This window comes from Pagrus pagrus (assembly GCF_965226575.1).
Source record: "Pagrus pagrus genome assembly, chromosome: 20".
NCBI lineage: Eukaryota > Metazoa > Chordata > Actinopteri > Spariformes > Sparidae > Pagrus > Pagrus pagrus.
The window spans coordinates 10,515,038-10,536,195 of record NC_140207.1 but is presented as its reverse complement, the minus strand read 5'-3'; the positions used below and the strand labels follow the sequence as shown (position 1 = coordinate 10,536,195).

General features: G+C 38.9%; 1 protein-coding gene across 5 annotated transcripts in view; it reads right to left on the bottom strand.

Moving 5' to 3' along the window:
- The window catches only part of pou6f2 (POU class 6 homeobox 2), an 80,791-nt gene extending 59,654 nt beyond the window's left edge, over positions 1-21,137 (bottom strand). For 4 of the 5 annotated variants that reach the window (XM_084340942.1, XM_084340945.1, XM_084340944.1 and 1 more), the window contains exons 1-2: positions 21,049-21,137; positions 13,955-14,142 (exon numbers count right to left, since the gene is read on the bottom strand). In XM_084340942.1, the coding sequence (XP_084197068.1) occupies positions 13,955-14,126 (172 nt within the window). In that variant the 5' untranslated portion in view covers positions 14,127-14,142; positions 21,049-21,137. Of the gene's footprint in view, positions 1-13,954; positions 14,143-15,448; positions 15,531-21,048 lie in introns of all 5 variants that reach the window. The other variant, XM_084340943.1, reaches the window with a different exon arrangement.
- Positions 21,138-21,158: the final 21 nt, after the last annotated feature.

Genomic DNA, 21,158 nt, shown 5'->3' with positions numbered 1-21,158 from the left:
ACTGTCTGGAAGAGAAATGCAGTGGCACCTGACCAAGATTTTCAATTTTATTTTCAGTCTACTAAATGCGTACAAACTTTGACCAAAACAATAATGAACATGGACAAAAAATGCCACTTCAAAAAAAAAAAAAAAAAAAAAATGAATACAAGATGTCTACAAACAAGTCCCTTTATCACACTAAAGTGTTACTTGTAAGGAAATGTTTTAAGTTTTTGCAATAACAAGTTGAATTTATAATTGTTCAAACCCTATACAACACAAAACAAACTGACAAACACTTTGGAAACGAGGTACAATACATGAGGCAAACTCACATTGATTTTTTTCAAAAAAGAGAGTTGAAAAGATGGTTTAGACGATGAATCCTTTTGAAATAAGTTGATGAAGGTGAAGCTCTTGTGGTCAAGTTATAATAAACAAGGACCCTTGTTCCATAACTGACTGGCCGTCAATATTGTGGATAATATCTACTCACTGATTCATCGCTCATTCATCTCTGTTCCAATGACAACTTCAAGCCTTTCATCGATGCCAACTGGCATGTTTTACAACATAAGCCTCAACCCATATTGATTGACCTTCAAGCAGTTACCCGAGGTATTTAAACATTTTCTTTAGAGACATTTCTATCAGGTTGTCTTTTTTGTGTGTATTTTTTTTGTTGTACTACATTTTGTAGACAAAGCATCATTGGTACTACCGTGATAGCTTCCTCCTTGGATTTTCTGCTCTAATTGAGTCTTGAGTTTGTAGGAAGCAAACTGTTTTTTTCTCCTGATCATAACCAGACAATGTGATTAAAAATTATTTATAAACATAAACGTGCAAGCATGGACTGAGTATAAATTGAATCTCCATAATAATATGGTTTAAATTAATGACTGGCAGAGAGTTGAAAGCATTGTTTATTCTAAAAGGCCTCATATAATTTTTAAAGGCCATTAAAACTGATTTTAACTGATCTTCTTCCTTCCTTTCCATTGCATGATCTACACAGAGAAAACTAACTTCAGTCCTCCAATAGGCGATTTAGCATCCCTCCATTTATATGCAACAGGCTGAGGAATTCTTTTATACTATCTATCCTGTTGCTAATCTGTTCAATGTGCTTTTATGTGCTGTAACTGTATGTCCAATTTGTGTGCAAACTTTACATAGTGCAGAAACAAGAGCTAGGGGGTGGTGTGGCTGAGACAGAGACACCATTCACCGTATGACAAAACACTGTACCATCAACATGATTTTGAAGCTGTTCTTTTAAGGTAAAAAAAATGTTCATAATGTTGCGCTGTAGGTTGTTTATTTAGTCACAAATGTAGACCGATTCACCATGATGTTGTGTTAACAACAGCAGTCACTTCCGAGGAGAAAACAAACAACAAAACGGTTCATTTTAAGTAGCCTACAAAAGAGGCAAACTTGTTTATTTCTGAAGCCATTTTCAGCCGTAACTGTAAGGTTTAAAAGACAAAAAAAAACAAAAACACGATTGACCAACCTATCTTACATTTCTGCTGTGCTTGTTTTATGTGCTGTGTTACTTTGCTAGCGCCTTTGATATCCACCCAACAGCTACATCTCTAAATGCGAGTTTGAGGTAAACTCAAGCTGTCAAACATGCATCTTAGATGAATGAATACACATCATGAAGAAAGACAATTGAATTGTATGTAAGCTACTGCACGACCCAGGGGTTTTCTGCCTGAAAGTTAATGTAAACAAACATTGTGATTGGTTCTTTTTCATGTTACAGAGAGATGCATGGTAGAGTTATTAAGATAATGCACAACATGTTGTAAATTAAGCTTTTATGTGGGAAAACTTTTGACTGAGGTTTGAAATTTAAAGAATGGATTTATGTCCAGATGAGAGCTTAAAACTCAATTTACAAGCACAATACAGCTCACTTATTTATTTAAAAAACATCGATGTGATCATCTTACAAAAAGGTTACGTGCCATCTGTAATTTAATAAGCATGATTTCCTTTTGAGTGTATCGTATGAAAACCCAAATAAAACATCTTTATTAAAGTACTGTCTGCTGCATAAAACAGCTCTTCCCCTGAATAAAGTGGATTTTGTAGATGAAGTCAAGCCAACCATGTGGAAATGCGTTTGAAGGCCACACGACCTTGTTAAGCTGCACAATGTTGGCAATGAATTAAAAAAAAAAAAAGTAATCACATTTCCACTCTAAGATCGATTTTCTTAAATGGAATATCGCAGCTTTTAAATAAAAAATAAAGCCCTGGTGTATTGTGTCTTTTTATTCAAGGATGAATAGGCTTTTTTCTTGTTAAACATACAAGGCATGCAGTGGTTTCTAGTCCTTTTATAAAAGCTTCATACAAAACGTTCTACTGAATAGCCTTGCCAGCAAGATCTCATTGCCTGTCAAGTATATTTATGCATTACATTTTAAACTCCCTTCCGCCAAGTAAAATCATTTCATCTTTACATAAAATCCAAATAATTGGTGAATGGCATGACCTAAGAAACCTCCAGCATTTGATGGCTGATGTGAAAGCCCAAGGGGAAGCCTGCTTTTCGAGCTGGTTTCTACCTCTGGCTGGCTGGCTGGCTGGCCCTGCTTCTCGACATTAAGTCCACATCCTCTCGCTTATCAACCTCGCAACACAGTAGATATTTTGACAAGCCAGTCTCTTTTCACCAATTATTTCACCCATTATGGATCACATTGTGCACAACCCCACCCTGTGCACTTGGTATCTGGAATTAAGATCAATCTGAGCATACAGGAAAGACTTAGAGCCAATATAAAGCTGCAGATAAAGTACAATATCATCATCATGTGCTGTATAATTTCACATTTATATTGAGGAGGGGATATCATGAAGCCATATAATACCTTTATAATTCTACATTTAATTAAGGGCATTGTATCTAAGCATTTAATCCTCACTTTGGATGTTATAAAAGTAAAGTATTTTCTTCCCTTCAGTCTGTTTTTCAGTTACAGCAACTCAAACTTTTGCACAATCTCAAATACAGCTGCCAGACTGATAACAATAATAAACCCAGCAGTGCTACTGTACAGCTTTAACCCCAGTGAACTGTCTAGTTATCATCATAATAAAGCCAATTAGCTATATTAAGATATTCAGCTATAATGAAGGAATGAGACTTTATAACATCATCAATAGGCTCCAAACAGTATGGCTCATGACTGTAGTTATTGGTTGTGAATAATGTATTCTATCTGATAAACAGTGTGGGAGACTGTCTGAATAACGATTCTTTGATGCCTTTCATTGCATCATTTCACAATAACTTAGAAAGCTTCATCCCCCTTGCAAATATCTGTAACGTTAACACATTTATCGCAGGGGAAAAAATCGATGATAAACAAATACACATGCACATCTTCCCCCCGAGGATTTGTGTAATTTCTTTAACTAAATTAAATAGCTGACAGGAGAAATATCCAGGGAGTCCATCTTCAATTCTTTTTTATTACTAGATTCTTTGTACATGTTTTGCTTTTTCTTTAAAGAAAATGTACTTATCCAATGTGAATGATTCTTAAATGGATTTCCAGATAGAAATTAATACAATATACAGTGGAAAAAAGAGAAACTTTACTCAAAAAGAAAGTCCTTTGATGCTGTGATTATACGCAGGTTACACAATGAATAAAACGGATTGAATGGACGTATTGATGTGAGGAGAGATGAAAGAAGAGGCCAAATGGATGAAAGAACAGGCGATGCACATTCAACACAGCTTTACATTTATCTACAGTAGGACATACAGGGTTTATGTCTTTTCTTTTCATATCTTGAGCTTAAATCATCATTCTGAATATGCGTACATGTATGTTTTGATGGCTTTGATTAAAGGTAAAAAGATGAATTTGAGTCTGGTAAATTTCAAACTCATACTGACATTGACATGATGATATTTTCAGTGTTTTTAAGTGAAATAATTATATTTATTACAGGTCACAGGGTGCAATTTGATGTGACTTATGTCATGGAAATATTGCCAATATCCACCACGATATAAATTCTCTTTCATTGATCACCAAAGTGGCCTCTGGAGAGCGACTTTCAATGCCACACAAGGCAGAAGGTCTCTGTGTGCTCTCTGTGTGTGTGTGTGGTTGAGGGGGGGTAAAGAGCTATATTTATTTGACTTCATTCGGCCTGTCTTAATGCAGGGTGCCCCAAGGACTACACCACAAAACAATTAGCCTGGATTTCATAAAGCAATCAGCATGCCACCTTGTCTAATGCAACCGCTTCATACATTGACAGTCTGAATAAAATGGGTGTTATTGAAAGCTTTGTGTTCATGTTAGCTTTCGCCTCAGTGCATTCATGAATCAATTTTTGCCCATAAAAGAAGCTTTAACACTTAAGCTATTTTAGTGGAAATGCATTATGTAAGTTGTCAAATGTACGAGAGAGGCCTGGTAACGATTCAGCCTATTCAGAATGAACAGCCAACCCCCATTTTTATAATGGTCCTTTTGAAAATGTCTGGCTGAGTGCATGTGTTTGCTATTAAGATGTTGTCAATCATTTTGCCACTGAAATCTAATCCGTGGAAAAAATAATTTCACATGTGAACACATTTAAAAAGACTGAAGATTAGGAATTAATTACATTCTTAACTGTTAGGATAAAATGAAGCAGATGAATCTTTAGCACAAGGAACATGCACAGAAATATAATTTCCATCATGAAACGTGCGCTGTGCTGTTGATTCAGAGCGTTTGTCGGACAGCGATCTGTGAGCTGTTGAAGCGTAAAGAATGGGCGCGGATAAACAACAAGCCACATCATACACGAGGTTTAATTCCATCAATACACAACCAATTGTCCCAGAGTGTTTGACCATTGATTTTGTTAATACCAATTGGAAAGTTGATGTGGCATCGCAGAGAGAACTGAGAGAGAAAGAAATGTAGAGCGACAGATCACTTCGCTTTCATTTTTCTATCTGAAGCAGCCTGGAAATAAAGTCCAAACTGTAATGTTGCATACAGGGAGCAGAGAGCAGGCTATAATATGCAATGTGGGCTTTACAGTGATTTACTTTACTCCTTGTAGAATGCAAGAGAGCCAAAATCACTGGTGATTTAGCCCAGTGTTTCATTACTCCCACCAAAGCCCTCAACAATAACACAGGGCATAATCTGCTGCCAATAACTCCAGGTGCTCTTAGTCAGATGGCTCCCTCTGGGCCAGCAGGGAAGTAATACTCTGTTTAGAGTCTGGGGTGGAGAAGCTGCCCAGGATAGCTCAATAGTCTTTCTGGGGATAGAAAATCGCCAGAGACTGACTTTTGAGTGGCTGCCTGTAACACTATTAGCTACATTATGGCTACTGCTGCTGCTCGGAGAGCTGTCATTTCCTTAATTAAGAGCCCAGCGCAGGGCAAGAGGGAGAAGAGGCCACGGCAATCTCTGCGGGCCCCCCGACATTAAAGCCTGATTCCTCATCACGCAAGGGCGTGGACTTTACAGGGGAGAAAAAAAAATCTATCTCATTCATTATTCTGGCACAAAGTGGAATTATGGAGTTAAGGAATTACATAGGAGGTGGTGCCGTGGAGTGTGCCGAACAGAAAGGATTTTACACCTCAGCAGTTCTGTGACTATTTCTGAGGTGACTGTTAAGCCTGAAGCAGAGGAGGGAAGACACAGAGGACAGAAGAAGTAGAAGAGGAAGGGCAGGCAAGGAGGATATGGATGCGATGGTGTAATAGATGCCTCCACTGGCTGGATGTTTTTGATGTAAACAACAGGAAATAGTACACTCGAGTTTGAAGAAGTAAGCCAGTTTGTGATGACTGGGCGGAGAATCTGCATGCAAACGATGCTTAAAGCAGTAAGGACCCTGTGCTCCAACACTTATGCTCTCACTCGAGGCCACAGGTCTTCACCAAAAGGCTCTTTGACATGAGAGTGCTCTGCTCCAGCTCTTACCTGGCTCTCCCTTGATGCTGGAGTGGAGATGGAAGCAGCACAAGCACAAGAGGGACCAGAGGGAGGTAAATTGGTGAGAAGAGGCAATGCCCATTTCAAAGGTCAAGAAGGAGAGATGGTGTGATGGGGAGAGGAGGATGGAGAAGGGATGGAGGAGGGAGGGGAGGAGAGGGCTTTTGTGTTGCAGCCTCACAGGGGACTTGGGACACTTTGCACATGAGCACATCTGTTGTGGTGCGTCCTCCTCATTCCCAAAGCAATGTCAACCTGATTAGCTCAGGGTTGAAAGAGGCAAATAACAATCCAAATTATTCTTCATCCTTTTATGGCCATCAGCAAAGGAGAGACGCTGAGATGAAGACTAGCTTTAGAGAGCTGTAAGCCTTTTAGGAGATGCCTGCTTCACTTTTGCTCCTCCTCCTAAATTACTTAAATGATATTTGCTGTAAATAGGATTCTGTTGCCGGCAGCCTGCAACCCTTCGCACAATAAAGGCCTTCCTCTCACTCTGTTTGTGGTCTTTTGACTAGAGTTGAAAGGATTATCAGTTGGTCAACAGAAAATTCATCACTTTTGATATCTAATAAGGTTTATTTTCAAGAAAAATAAAACAATTTTTGGTTCCAGCTTCTCTAATGTTCTCCATGTTGAAGTAAATATATTTGTGTTTTGGACTATTGGTAGAACAAAATAACACTTCTGAGGACATTTTGGAAATAGTGATGTAAATGTGTCACTTTTTTACAGTTTTTTAGACCAAAATGATTTATGAATCAAGAAAAATAGTCAGCAGATTAATTTTTACACACAGAATATAACATCAACACATATTTCTTGCAATGATTCCTCAAATGGTTAACTTCAGTGGGAATTCAATAATCACAAATTACCCAATGCATCTTTGTATATCATATAACCAATATATTATTCAGGTCTCTAGAAATATATTCTGCTTTTTTATTGCTAGTGCTGCAAGTCAATTAGTCCACAGGTAAATCGACAGAAGATAAATCAAAAGCAATTTTTTCAATTGAATAATCATCTGAAGTTATTTACTGAACCAAACTATCAAAAACTCACATGTTCCACCTTCTCAAACATGATGATTTGTTGATTTCTTTTTCATGATGATGATCTCAAATCAAATATACCTTAGATTTGTACTATTTGAAAAATTAACTTCAAAGTCGGGATGGACATTTTATGGCTATTTTCCGTTTAATAATTAACAAAAAAAATCATAAGTTGCAGTTGACCTTCAAACTACAATCACATTAAAAACAGCCTCTTTGGGATTTTTGTCCATCCTGAGTTGCATCTGGTCAACTGGACGCTTAGAAGTAGCCATCGGGGTGTGAGGGCAGTCCACTGTATGTGTGTTTGTGTGAGCGTGGGGGGCTAGACACCCACATGTCATGCCTGACACATCAGCCGTGGCCCCCCGGGCTATCCGGCACTAATGCTGCCTATGTCCCACTTTCTACCCCTTGCCCCTCAAAGCCTCCTCTCCTCCCCCCTCCTCACCCGTTCCTTCTGTCATAGAGGTATAATAACAATGGATCACACCAGCGCTGCAGCACCGGCTCAATCACTATAGGATAACATCAGGCGATACAAGCTGCGCGAGAGTATATCTTTACCTCCACTGAACCTGAGCTAAACAGAGTTTATCCATAAATGAACAAAGTCCTGTATTAGTTGTTCCCCTGTTGCAATGTTATTTACAGAACTGAGTGGGTAAAGGTGGAAACAAGCAAATAATCATGTTGCTAAAAGACGCTCACACCACCCAACCCCACCCCTCCCAGCACATTATTCTTGTGGAGCAGACAAATAGTGGAAGGAGGGACGTCAGGAAATAGTATTGCTTTGAAGCACATAACTCTGTTCTGGAGAAAAGAATCATCACAGTGTTATTCCACATCCTCAGATATAAAGGGAAAAAACATAATAACTTCTCGATAGCCTGGATCTCTGCTGCCCTACACTGCCCCCCCTTCCCTTCCACCCGCCCACACCCCTGCCTCATCCACCATACACCCACTTCTCCTGCCTCAATCTTTGGTTTCAAAGGAAGCGAATCAGCCAGAAGGACAGAAGGTTATGCATTAGTACTGGTCATTGCTCAAAGAGCGAGCGTTATAAATAATAAAGGCTTGTGAAGGACACAAGGGCTGTGGGATGCATCTCTGGTTCACGCCACACAAGTCAAAGACAAGACTGTAATTTCTATTCCGAAAATGTGACCCTTGCAGCTTCAATTACATCTCAACAACACCAACCGTGTCCGTGCCAGGAGATGTGATGCCTCTTTGTTAGCTCTACATGAAAGGCTTATTGATATTGGTTATGGAGTGCATGCCTCACAACATATAAGTTTTTTGAAAATGAATTCTCAACTTAAAGAAAGTGTATAACTTAAATAAATGCATATTGAAATTCAATTTATTTTCTCCACAGCTAGCCACCTACAGAGCTTGTGCTTTCCTTTAGAAATAGTTGCTAGTCTGGACACAAATAATCATCTTAACTTTAAATATACAAACAACAGGGAGAATCATATTGTTTTTCTGAAGTTCCCTGTGTTGCTCAAAGTCATTTCTGCATAAGCAAGCATCCGTGTAACCTGATGACCTTTGCTGCTGTTTGCATCGAAAACAAGACGTCCCCGTCCTCCATGCCACGCAGTGATTGTGCTGCTGTAGCCATGGGCACTGCGGGCACATTAGCAAATGTATTACACCTGCTTTATAGGCATGCATTAAGCTTGTTTTCAAGTTTGCGCAGACAGCTGAAATCCCCATAATGAGATCCACCTCCTGGGGAGAGACTTGTTCTCCCTCCGTCTTCTTTATCCACTCTTATTTACTCAGCGTGGCCCATTCAGCGCTGGGTTCTGCGCCACTTTATTACTTAACCTCACCACACAACATTACGAGGCTCTTTGCATCAGCAAGCAGCCTATCCCACCATGCATCCTGCTCACTAAGCTGATTACACAAAAATAATAAGAACTCGTGCCTGCAGCAGTGTGTGTGTACGTGTCTCTTTGTGTGTCTACACGTGTGTATGAATTTGCAAACACAAAAGAGAATTTTGCACGAAAGACAGTAGTTTTGTCCGACATCTGTGCAAAATAATAACACTATTAAGTATGCACATCATATATTAAATATGCTAATATAGAAAACAAATTAGTACTTAAAACTGTTTTCCATGTATTCTTGAAGCTGTCTCACCACTGTCTATTACTAGTTTAAAATTAGCTCTGTCTTTTCTTATGTGTTATGCATTATAAAACAAAAGTGTCCATCGACACTAAACTCAAAAATCGCACATTTAGTACACAAACTTACATCTTTGACTTTGAGTAAAATGAATCTGGTCACTTATGATTTAAATGCTGTAGGAAACACACAGGTGAATTTCTAAACTAGAACAGAAATCCATGAACAACATCCGCCAAGTAAAAAAAAAAGATGGTTGATGAAACTTCAACATCGTAAAAAATTGTTTAATGCTACATTTAAGGATTGGTACTGCGACAGTTCTCTCCAATATAATACTTCCTGTGAAAGTGACCAGTCCCTGAATAATCAGAATGAAATTAAGTTAACTTATACAACAATCCGATTGTCAATAAAGCCTTATAAGCCTGGAAATACTTAAAAACAAGGTGCAGCATTACAGCAGATGTGGCGTTTGGCGTGGACTTTTTTGTTCTGAATGACCTCCAATACCAGGAATCAATGAAAGATTCATTTTGGGGAGGGGGGTCTCTAGGTGACCTTTGTGAAAATGTTCCACCATTTTGGCAGAATCCGTATAAGTGCAGGCCATTTCATGTAGACAGTAAGTGTATGAAATGAGTGCTCCTGTCGTTCCAGCCTGGCTCTCTTTGACAGCATGATGATAGAAGCGTCACATCCTTGGGAGAGTAAATGCAAACTGACAAGAGATGAGCCTTTGCTTGCTGAATATAATACGGAATTGTGCTCTGAGTGTCTTATTATCTTGTCTGTTGATGTCTGAAAGGGGGAGATTTGCTTGAGAAGAGAAGACAGAAACTGTACGCATCCAACACCATCTCGTCCTTTGAAAAAATTGCTTGCCCTACTAACCACAGCTTTCCCACCTAATGTCCACTTCTACTTGGAATAAATACAAGGCGGCAGGATGTTTGTGGTGCCTCGTAGCCCCTGTTAGCTGAAGTGGAAGACTATTTGCACAGGCAAGCTTTTAGGAGGAGAACGACCCTTTCACCACTGCGGTAAGCATGTGGTGGTGGGTGTAGAAGGTGGACAATTTACTGTAGACAAACATGACCGCTACTGTCATTGTCTCCCACTGACTTCTCCTTCTCATACTAGCACAAACCAAAGTCATAAGTCAACTCTGTAGGGAAGAAAAGTTGGGCTCGGCTCTCTAAATATAAAAACACATATGACGCTTTGCAGTAGAAAGTAGTCACAGAGCTATCATATCATTCACTTCATGGAATGATAGTGGAGATTTTGCAGCAATGATGATTCAAAACTGTTACAATATCACACTTTCAGTACAAACCGCACCAGTGACATGAGAAGTTTTGCAATTCTACATGTTTTCTATAACTAATTATTTGTATTTTGTCCTTAGCAGAAGATTGGGTCGGGCATGAATCAAGAGGTGCACACTTTCAGCTGACTGTGTTATGAAAACACCGTGTATGCATGTAGTAAAACAACTCTAAACTTAGTCAGGATGTCTTCAGTTTCACTGCATTTATGATCATCTTCGTGCTGTCGACACAATAGATACACTACTACTTGAGTTCTACTGGAGCAAATTAAGTCTCGACATGATTTGCATTTCCTTGAAACTACTAGGGTGTACTGTTACTCTCTCGCTCTCTCTGTGCATGTGATAAGTGCGTTGGTTTGCGTCATGTCAATCATGGAATTGGAGCATTCTACTAGAGAGGAATCCAGTTTTCTTTTACTCCTCGCTTCTTCACCACTACGGAAGTAAAGGGGAAGAATCTTTGTGGCTTCTGCACAGTTCAGAACCACATAAAGAAAATGACTGAATAATGTAAGGCCTAGTTTTTCATATTAGCGGCATGTCATGTTGACAACAGAGCAGGATACAAGCAAATGCAAGCACATGTGGCTCAAATAACTACAAAATAAAACCAATGTGTTACTGTCTACACTGTTTGTTTTAAAGGATCAAAATTCCTTAAGATACTGCTCATTGTATAGAAATTGAATATCCTCAAAATTACCTTTAACGCTCCACTGGATGTGAATAGGCTTCATAGAGCTGACTAAACTCATAGCGCTTCAAATAAAGTTTCCAAAATGTTCACTCAAACTTCAACTTAACAGCAAACAGGACATGAGACTACCATCCTAATTCTTGACTGAGTAAAAAGAAGTAAGTGACCAACCATTCTCCCTGCTCTCTGGTAACTTTTAAGGAAACATATAAAAAGACGCTGAGTCTCTCTTCTTCTACCCCCCACTCGCTCTCTTGTTCTTCCCTCCTATCTCCCCCAGCAGAGGACACGACTGTGCCACGTCTTCTCGTCACTCCCTGCCTTTCTCTCTGACAGCTCATGTGGGCAGTGGTTCCCACACCAAACCTGCCGCTGGCAAAGCCCAGGGCTCCGCCACCGGCCAGAGAGAAATTCACAAGTTACGCTGGAGCAGCTCCGTTCAGCCACATGCTGTATACAGACACGTCACCAAGAAACAAAATAGATACTAAAATCTTACGGTTACAGCAATTAGCAATTAAATATTTTCTAACTGACTACTTATGTCAATTAAAATTGCTTCAAATTTAAATGAACAGTCAAGCATTTAACAATATTTAAGTGTGCGTGCACGAGACAAAAAGAGAAGCAAAAAGTAGAGATGCAGGAGAGGAGTCAGTTAGAGACTGATCAGAAATGAACAAAGAGAGAGAGACTTGATGCTTATTAAACCAAATTGCAACACTTCTGAGACAAATGCAGCAGTACACAGTTCTTGTTTAGAAGACTCCAGCCTCGGCTTATTCTTGAAATAAGGATTTAAAAGACAGTTGGACTCTCACTGATGAGGTCTGAGAGTAATATTTGGCTATCCCTCCTCCAAACTCTGATTTTATTTCGTTCACAAATGTTTGGCAAGCTCAGTATATGGGCACTATACTATACTCTCTGCCACTTCCCAGGAAACACACACACACACACACACACACACACACACACACACACACACATATCCAGACAGAGTGATAAACGACATTAACACTTCATTAAAATCTCAAAAAACAAAAATATGCACTGTTTACTGCAGTATAAATTCATAACCAGCAATTAAACAGTTATATGCCAAAATTTCTTTCACACACATACACACTAAGGCACGCGTACACACTAAAATAAACACACAGTTTAACTTTCAGAAATAGAAAAACAGACAAACTGACAATCACAAGCAGAGAAGACAAGATAGTTTGTATAAATATTCAAAACTGAAACCAACATCTGAAGCCATCAGAGAGATTTTTGTCACCTTGCATCCACATAAAAAACAAATGCTCCAATAATAATAATATTAAAACTTGACAAAAGAGCAAATAATGAGGATATATTGAGCAAATCAGCTCTTTTTGGGAAGTCCTTCAAATTTGTTTGCCACTCAAAGAAGCTTTCTACTGAAAAATAAGTCTTGAAAATAATTTGTTTAGTGGAGATGGAAACATTTCACAAATACAAATAATTTCATTGAAATCAAATATAAGTTTAAATTCTTTAGCTCTCTCCATAAGCATACATCTGTTAAATCTGCAGTTACTGGACATTGCACTACATTTACATTTGATGTTGATAAAAATATTCAGTTTGTAATTATTTCTGATTCTAATGATTATAAAATCTCAAGCATCTCAAGAAAAAAAACCTTTAGGGCTACATTACCTTTCTCATTACAATTAATTTGATAATTTGCTAAAATGGTAATTTATATCATTATGCTTATTGATTCGTGACAACGCTCAGTGATTGAATTAGTCCACATGACTGAAACAGCTCATAATACAAAAAACACACACACACTGATTTAGGCAAAATACCAAAATAGTGTGAGCACTCAATTAATGAGATAACTGCAAAAATAATGAGGCATGCTGATATAGAAATTGGCTAATTTAGAAGACATTTAGCTAACAGAGTAAAAATAACTGAATAAACTGAAAATAAATAACTGTGAGAAGATAAACCTCTACAGTAATAACCGATAACACTAATATTATATCTGATATGTAGATGATAAATACAATATTTAACATAATGTAGAGGTTTTAATTCAAGTTATTATTCATCTGCATAATTTGCTATTAATTCTAACAATATTTCAATTTATCTATTTGAATTGAAGAAAAAGTACATAGCATGACCAAACACCACCAAGGTTGTGAAAGTGGTTTAAAGCACAATATCGTGACAGTAAGATTAGATTTTAAATGGTCAGTTAAACTTTAAATACCTTTTTATATTTAGGAGAGTCATGCAAAGAAGCTGCTGTAAAATATACAGCAATAATAAAGTGTCACAATTATCAACTAATTCTTTTATGATAAACAATTAAATAAAAGTCTGCCGCATCTTCAAAAGAAACTGCAATAAACAGGAATTACATGTAGTCTTGTAAATGTACTCTCGTCTAACCTGACGACAAATGAACTCCTTTGATAAGAACATCGAAGTCTAAAAGTCCCAAGGTGCATTAAACGTCTTAACACACAAAAATGACATAAAATACACTTTCCTCATAACAATATCAAAGCTTTAAAAGAGCTAAACATTGACTTGTTCATTGCTCTAAAACTTAGTTTGCTGCCTGACACTGCTGACACCTGTCCCAGCACTGGAAGCCCTCTGTTTCCACTTCACCGCTGCCTCAAACACACCTCAGCCAACAGCTTTATGGAAGAAAATGGACAATGGGAGATGTTAGCTGACTTACCGTACAGCTTGTTGGGAGTGCCCTCTCTGTCCGTGGCCTCGGAGGGCAGGAGCAGGGGCTCGTCGTTCAGATCGCTGTCTGAAGTGGCTGCTTTGTCGTCCGCCCGGAGTTCTGCTGCGCTCATGTCGCTGCGCAGGGAAAGCAGCGGCTTGCTCAGCTGCCCTGTAATCATCGGATCCTGGAGGGAGCTGGGAGCCCAGGTGGGAAACAGGGAGGAGGGAAAAAAAAGAGAAAACACCCCTGGTTAGATGTGCTTCAGCGTCTCACCCTCACCGGGTCCTTCTCTATGTCTCTACTCACTCTCTCTACCCAGCTTCTCCTTTCTATTGCTCACTCATCACTCTCCCTCTCCCTCTCTCTCCTGCTCCCTCCCTCTCCAGCTCTCTCTTTTATCTGAGGCTGGTGCTACCCCGCTGATACTGCCGGCTGCTGCCTGGTGAAGAACTGTTACGGATCGCGTGGCTTTACCATTATACCCTGCAGCCCTAAAACGGTGATACATCCATCTCCAAGGGCTCATTACTACCTGACATGTGCCTCATCTTCAGCAAACACTAAGCTGACAGCAGTCTACAAAGAGGACCATCGGCTGTGCGCTGATAAATAAATGAAATAAATATAATTCTACATCTAAAGATAGGAGAGAAAACACACACCAGTGATTATATCAATTTTCACACAGTTGGGGACACAAAATGAGATCAAAGGTGACATCTTGCTTCAGAGTGTGAGGCAACGTGAACTTAAGGCCTGATTTAAACGAGAGATGAAGTCACTGATGTTCCCAAATTTTTCTCCCAATTATTTTCATTTTTTGTCAGCACTTAAAAACAGGAATGAACAGCATCTACATGATTAGAGTAAAGATTTAACATGAGAGCATTATCTGTCTGAGCGTCTTGGAAAAGAATAAATAGAATAAATTTGGCAAAGTGAAATAAATTGAAACATCACGGTTTAAAAATAACAAAAAAGATACATGTGAGAGCATTTTAACAGGACATCTTTATCTACGATCCAGCACTTGCTCCCAATTAACAGAATACAGTTTAACTTCTACAAACATCAAACGGAAAGTTTCCGTTAAAAACTGCTCTCACCTAAACGAAGCTCCAGAGGAAAAGAGAAAAAAAAAGAGAAAAAAAGAAAGAGTTTTGAAAGTCCAAATGTTGAAGTCGGTCACACAGCAGCTAAAACATGCCACCACACTGCAGACACCAGCTAGAACATGCTTCCTACTGAACCAGAAGCAGCCAACTCAACCTTTGTGTATCTGAACGACCGCCACAGGTTCAAGCCTGAGGTTGCTTCCTAAGCCCGGCACAAGACACGTCACCTCCTCCCTCTCTCTCTTTCTCTACCTCACACACACACACACACACACACACACACACACACACACACACACACACACTACCTCCCGCCTATACTCCCTCTGTCTCTTCCCCCTTGTGTCCCCTGACTGGAGAGCTCCTCAGACAGTGTTCAACCCACCTCAGGCTCTGAGACGCAGACACACAGCAGCAGGACGACGGCCCTCTTCCTTATTTATGAATCAAGTCCAGCCTAAATATATCTGAGCAAAGGACAGGTGACCAGCACATATAGGCACAGGAAGGAAAAAAAGAGGGGGGTGACTCTTATCTTGCCCCTGCACCCATCAAACACCCCCCACACTTTTATCCGGGTGGTCGATGAGTTCCTGCCCAGAGGGGCCTTTTTAATGTGCTCAGCCCTCTTTGATATGACACATGATAATCTATGAAAATGTTAATCAATAGAAATAGTTTAAGCTGTCGTTAAAAATGTGAGCCGGCTGGTCAATACTCATACCCCTGGTAACAATGTCACTAGTCATCAGGGCTTCATTTGTGGAGCACTTAAATGTGGGACACTGCGCATCAATGCACCTCTCTCCCCGCCGAGGTAAACACATTTTCCCCTCTGTCTGAGCCTGGCCACACTCTGCATGCATTTGGGTCCACCCCCACCTCCCACCTCCTCTCCTTTGAGTTGCTTGATAGGTCCACTGGAGGGCAAAATTAATACCTAATTGAATCTTGCAGTCATCAAAATAATCAATAGTTTTTTATTATTTATTCTTCACAGTCTGTTGACTGTTTGAAAGCTCAGAGGGACAGGGGAGAGCACAGGCAGCCCTGAAATTTCTACCGTTTCACAATGTAATTTTCACTGGGGCATGAGAGTTTGCAAGACCTATAAAAAATGAGAGCAGTGGTTTTTGTTACGAGGTGGGGGAAAAAAAATAAAGGAAAAATGGGAATCTTTGCCCCAGCAGCTACGATGAAAAATAGAATAACCAAGCTACTGACACTTCAGAGAAGGGCAGGGTCCTTTCTGTCCATCCCTCCATCTTTTTCCCTTTCCCCTTTTCTCCTTATTTCATCATATCAGGAGTGTGGCGGTACCTCTCTAATGCTGGCATTTCTCTTCCTGACAGACTCCAAACAAGTGCTGGGAATGAGATCAGAGCTCTAATCTTCCTCTGGCCTCTGAGGCTCCAGGATAAGGGGGCAACACATCTCTCACCATCTTACGCAGCTGTTAATTACCTCATTTCAAAACAGCTAGCCACCAAATTGGGTGTGTTTATTAATTTAAGCTCAGGGACTAATGCAATTACACATAATGGGATAACTGTAATCTTATTGTAAAAGTCCGTAATAAAAGAGGATATTTAAAAATTTACCATAAGGAATTACATTACTGATTCTAAGCAGTGGATGTGTGACGGATTAGCTTAATTTTTTTAAGTAACCCTCAGACCTCTGGTTAGAGCAACAACATGAGGATGTAAGAAGGTTGGTGGGAGCAGACATGAGGGAGAAGGTTTGTCTCATTTCTTTTCTGTTCACTCAGTCTGGCCACAGCCCAGGAACAGGTTGCAGGAACAAGAAAAAGCACTTGATCCCCCCTCTGCCTCCCACTCACCAAACACCCCCAGTGGCCAAATAATCGGTGGTTAGCAGAGGGTCCAGAGTGTCATCAGATATCCATGCTAATAGCTAGTGGTCTTACCAGTGTCCCAGTGTGAGGGACACTGGGTGAGGGGTTTCAGCTCTATTGGTTAATGAAAAGAAAAAAAAAGAATCAATATTCATCATTATCGTCATAATAATGTCTTATATTATTCACAATGATGTCTTATATTAAGACCAGGATTCAACATGGAATACCCTACGGCTGCATTCATACATATTAAGGTGCCAGTAAGTATACAAACAAATACAAATAGGAAACGGTGCAATACATCCACTAACACACCTATTTCAGCTGTTTAAGAAATGTCAGACTTCAAAAGTGTAATATTGAAATGGACAAATAGAGGTCTGGTCTGGTCCTTTTCTTTGTGAAACGTGATAATAAATGGATTATCTTTGCGTTTTGGACTACTAGTCAAATAACACAAGCATTATGAGTGAATCACGCATTTTAAGGTAAATTACTCATAAGAAATTAAACTTTCTCTCACACAAACTGACTTTGGAATGCTAGTGACAATAAAACTTTAGATTATTAGATTGAATTAATACTTTAATTTGCTGTTTTTGAATACCTTTCTAATTCTGTCTCACCACCAGATGAAATTATTGTGAGATTTGCAGCTTCTCCTTGCAAAGAACTGATGTTTATGTGTAGACATAACTTCCTTACTTCTCCAGTGAAACACGCTACATGGTGTAAAACTGCACACACAGGTTATGAGTTTTGTAATCTCAATAATGCACCGGTCACATGTCCATTTTCCTGCCTTGTGCCAAGTGTATGATTGGAATACGCCTTAGGACACTTGTAACGCTGGACTAAATAAGCGTCAAAAAGAATAAGGTTTAAATTCTCCCCAAAATACACCACACCATGTGTCATACTTTTCTTTCAGGCTTCACATGTTCTTATAAATATGAATATATTCTATTGTCATCAAATAATGCGTTTGCCTTGTCAGGTTACAAGACTTTTTGAGACAACAAGAGTATTTAAGCACAAATACAATACATAAAATCATTTATTACGTGCCGTCAATCTACGGCAGCTTACTTTAAAGCTCATTATCATTGGTCTATTTGGTCTATTGGCTAAAAAGCAAATAAATTCATAGAGTCATTAGCTGATTTGTTTTTATGTTGAAAGTTAATGAGTTAGTATTCCTTGTAATGCAATTGTAATGACTCGAGCAACACCAGAACACAAATACTGCCAAAATGAGTATCCATTGTCAGCCATAAGAAATTTGCTTTCATAGCTGCAGCAAATTAAAATAAATGTGCCAACTTTTCAGTCTCTCTTTCATTTAATTTTCCAGGAATAGATTTGGATTTAAACATAATGTAAAATGAAGATTTATTGAGCTCAAATATGTAATTGAGGAATGTTTTACAAAAAAATAAATAATTGTAAGCATGTCAGACTATTAAAAGTCCAGATAAATCTTTCTTTTCTCAAATTACTGTGTTGATTTGTCTACCTGTAAAACAACTCAACACTAAGATTAAAGTGCAGCTTTATCTCAACTTTATACATAACATTATTAGATGTTTGCATTAACATATCAATAATAACCAATAGTTCTAGAGCACCAGTCTTGAATTACTGTTCTGTTTGTTTCCCTGCTGTATTGGGCAAATATCCCAAGACCTCAGTGTCTAATGTGGTATGGTAGATGATGATTTGTCTCCCCCTTAGGGTTATTAACCAAACTGTTCCCCTCTCTTGTGGTAGATGGATCTTTGTGTAGTTCATTGCCAATTACACCAAAGCACCTTAATGCATGCAGATGTCTACAAGTGTTATTAATAATTTGTATGATAAAATATGCAAAAAAAAAATGGTATAATTGTATCTGTATAATAACCACTTAATCCACTTCCTTTGTATCCACTCTTTTGGAATAGCAGGCCAGTGGTAAAAGTAGTCAGGATTCAAGGTGATTTTTTTTTTCCACACTCATTAATATGATCAGCAGTTATCCCTCTCTACTCCACTAAAGCTAAAATGCTCCCCAGTGGATGGTCGGCGGGTCAGTGAAGGCTGAGGGCTATCAAAGCAGTGTATTAAAAGGAGCTCTTTGAAGCTTGTAAACCACGGTGCCCAGCAGGTCCACAACAGATAGACGCCTCTGATTGGTCAGGTGTGTGTGTGTTTTTTGCCAGATCGATCCATGGAGCTGACATTCTGGAGCATCAAAGCTTTCAGCACACTAATCTGACTCCTCCTATGAGGGCAAGGGTTGTTTTTATTATTTTCTCCTTTTTTTCCCCTATGAAATGCTTAGAGGGGCTCATGCATGATATGAGACTGGGCGAGCCAGATGTTTTAAAGGTTTGAAAGGGAACGAAAACATATTGAAATCAAGCTTGGACACTGTATTTATCAACTGATAAATAATGCAAAACTATAGAGAGCGCAGCAGAGAATCACAGGTCCATCCACTGGGCATAGCATTGGCAGCAGAGGAGTGACACCACAGAGATTCACACACCGCTGCTCCTCAAAGTCAGTTTCCCCTCACAGTGTCTCCGGAGACCTGCGCCACATACACACTCATGAAAGGTGTGAAAATCTGATTTCCCCAAAAGGATCGGTAATTCTCTATGAGGGTGGAAGCCACAATCAATAAATCATTGCTAAGTAGATTGTAAAGAAAAAAAAAATTATTCCCCCTTGGTATCAGTGCATTAGGATTCTCCGGAGGATGGATGAGGCGAGATGGGGGTGTGAGACAATCTCAATAAAGAAGAGGCAAATCATACCTTTGGCATTCATCTGGACTCTGGCAAGCAGCCGTCAGCAGGATAAAGAAGGACCAGGAGACTTGACTCATATCTGTGGGACTCATTTTGAAACCTAATCCAGGAATGTCTCGAAATATACAAAACCAATTAGCTAATTAACATCATTTTTATGTTAATATTTTGGGGTTTTGTTTATCAAGGGATGCATAGGCCATAAGTTTAGAAAAAAGTCGAACAACCATTTAGTGGTTGGAGGTAACTAAGTAAATTAAATCAAGCACTTTAATGTATAATTTTGTATTTTACACCACTTTATCCTTCTGTCTATATTTTAGAAGGAAATATTGTTCTTTTTACTCAACCACATTTATCTGACGATTCTACTTTGTATATGATAATATAATACTTTGAAGGGGCCATTAAGCATAATAGGTACTTTTATATTTGATATATTATGCTCAAAATACTTGCTATATTGCAATTTCTACTCAATCGTGGAATAAGTCCTATACTTGAGCAGAAATGGCAACATAATTTAAAATATTCACCAAGTAAAAGGTCTGAATTCAAACTCCAAACTCTTGAGTATGGAAGTATTACCAGGAACATTTACATAAAGTATAAAAAAGTATAAGCACTTTATGCAGCAGTATCACCCCTGAGGAAGGTTTTTTTTTTTAACTATGAAATCAAATAATTAGATAATCATGATGCATTATTGTAGTATTTGAATCTTATAGCTTGCTGGGGTGTTGCTGTTTGGAAGTACTTCATATACTGCTAGCTTATTCTAACAATGCATTTTCTTTAATACACTAGTTATGTGTTTTGGGTGTTAATAATCTGGAAAATAACAGTTAGTGGGGTAAAAGTACAATATGTCTGACTGAAATGTAGAACAAAAGTCCTACAAAATCTCACTTGAGTAGCTTTATGTATTTATTTACCACTGAAGGACCTGAGTACTTCTTCCATCACATCCGCCATCAACTTGAGGAAAGATTGGAGAACTAGCTAATTGTCCAGCATTAATTAATTGGATTGGCACCTGTTCAAATTGTTAAAGTTGGTGTAATAAAAACTCTGTGAGTAGGCCTATATGATTTGTGGTTTAGAGAATATCCTACCAGTTCTTGGCGCAGTTTAAGACTTTATAAATGTAAGACCTTGAGCTAGCTTGACGGTTAAACCTTTCCAGAAACTTGCTAGTTAACGTCTCAAATATCAACAGAAGTAAACAAAAAAACAAGGTTAAAACCGACAAAAAAAGTAGTTTAAAAGACGGCAAAGCTATTCACAAGTATGAATACCAAAAATGTGAAAAATACATTTAACTCTCACCTGTTCTTTGTCTTTAATTAGTGTCACCTCTCCTCCTCCTTTCGACGGTTGGTGTCGTCTCTCTGCCGCAAAGACTCCAATACCCAAGGTGCATCACGGCTTTGTGTCAG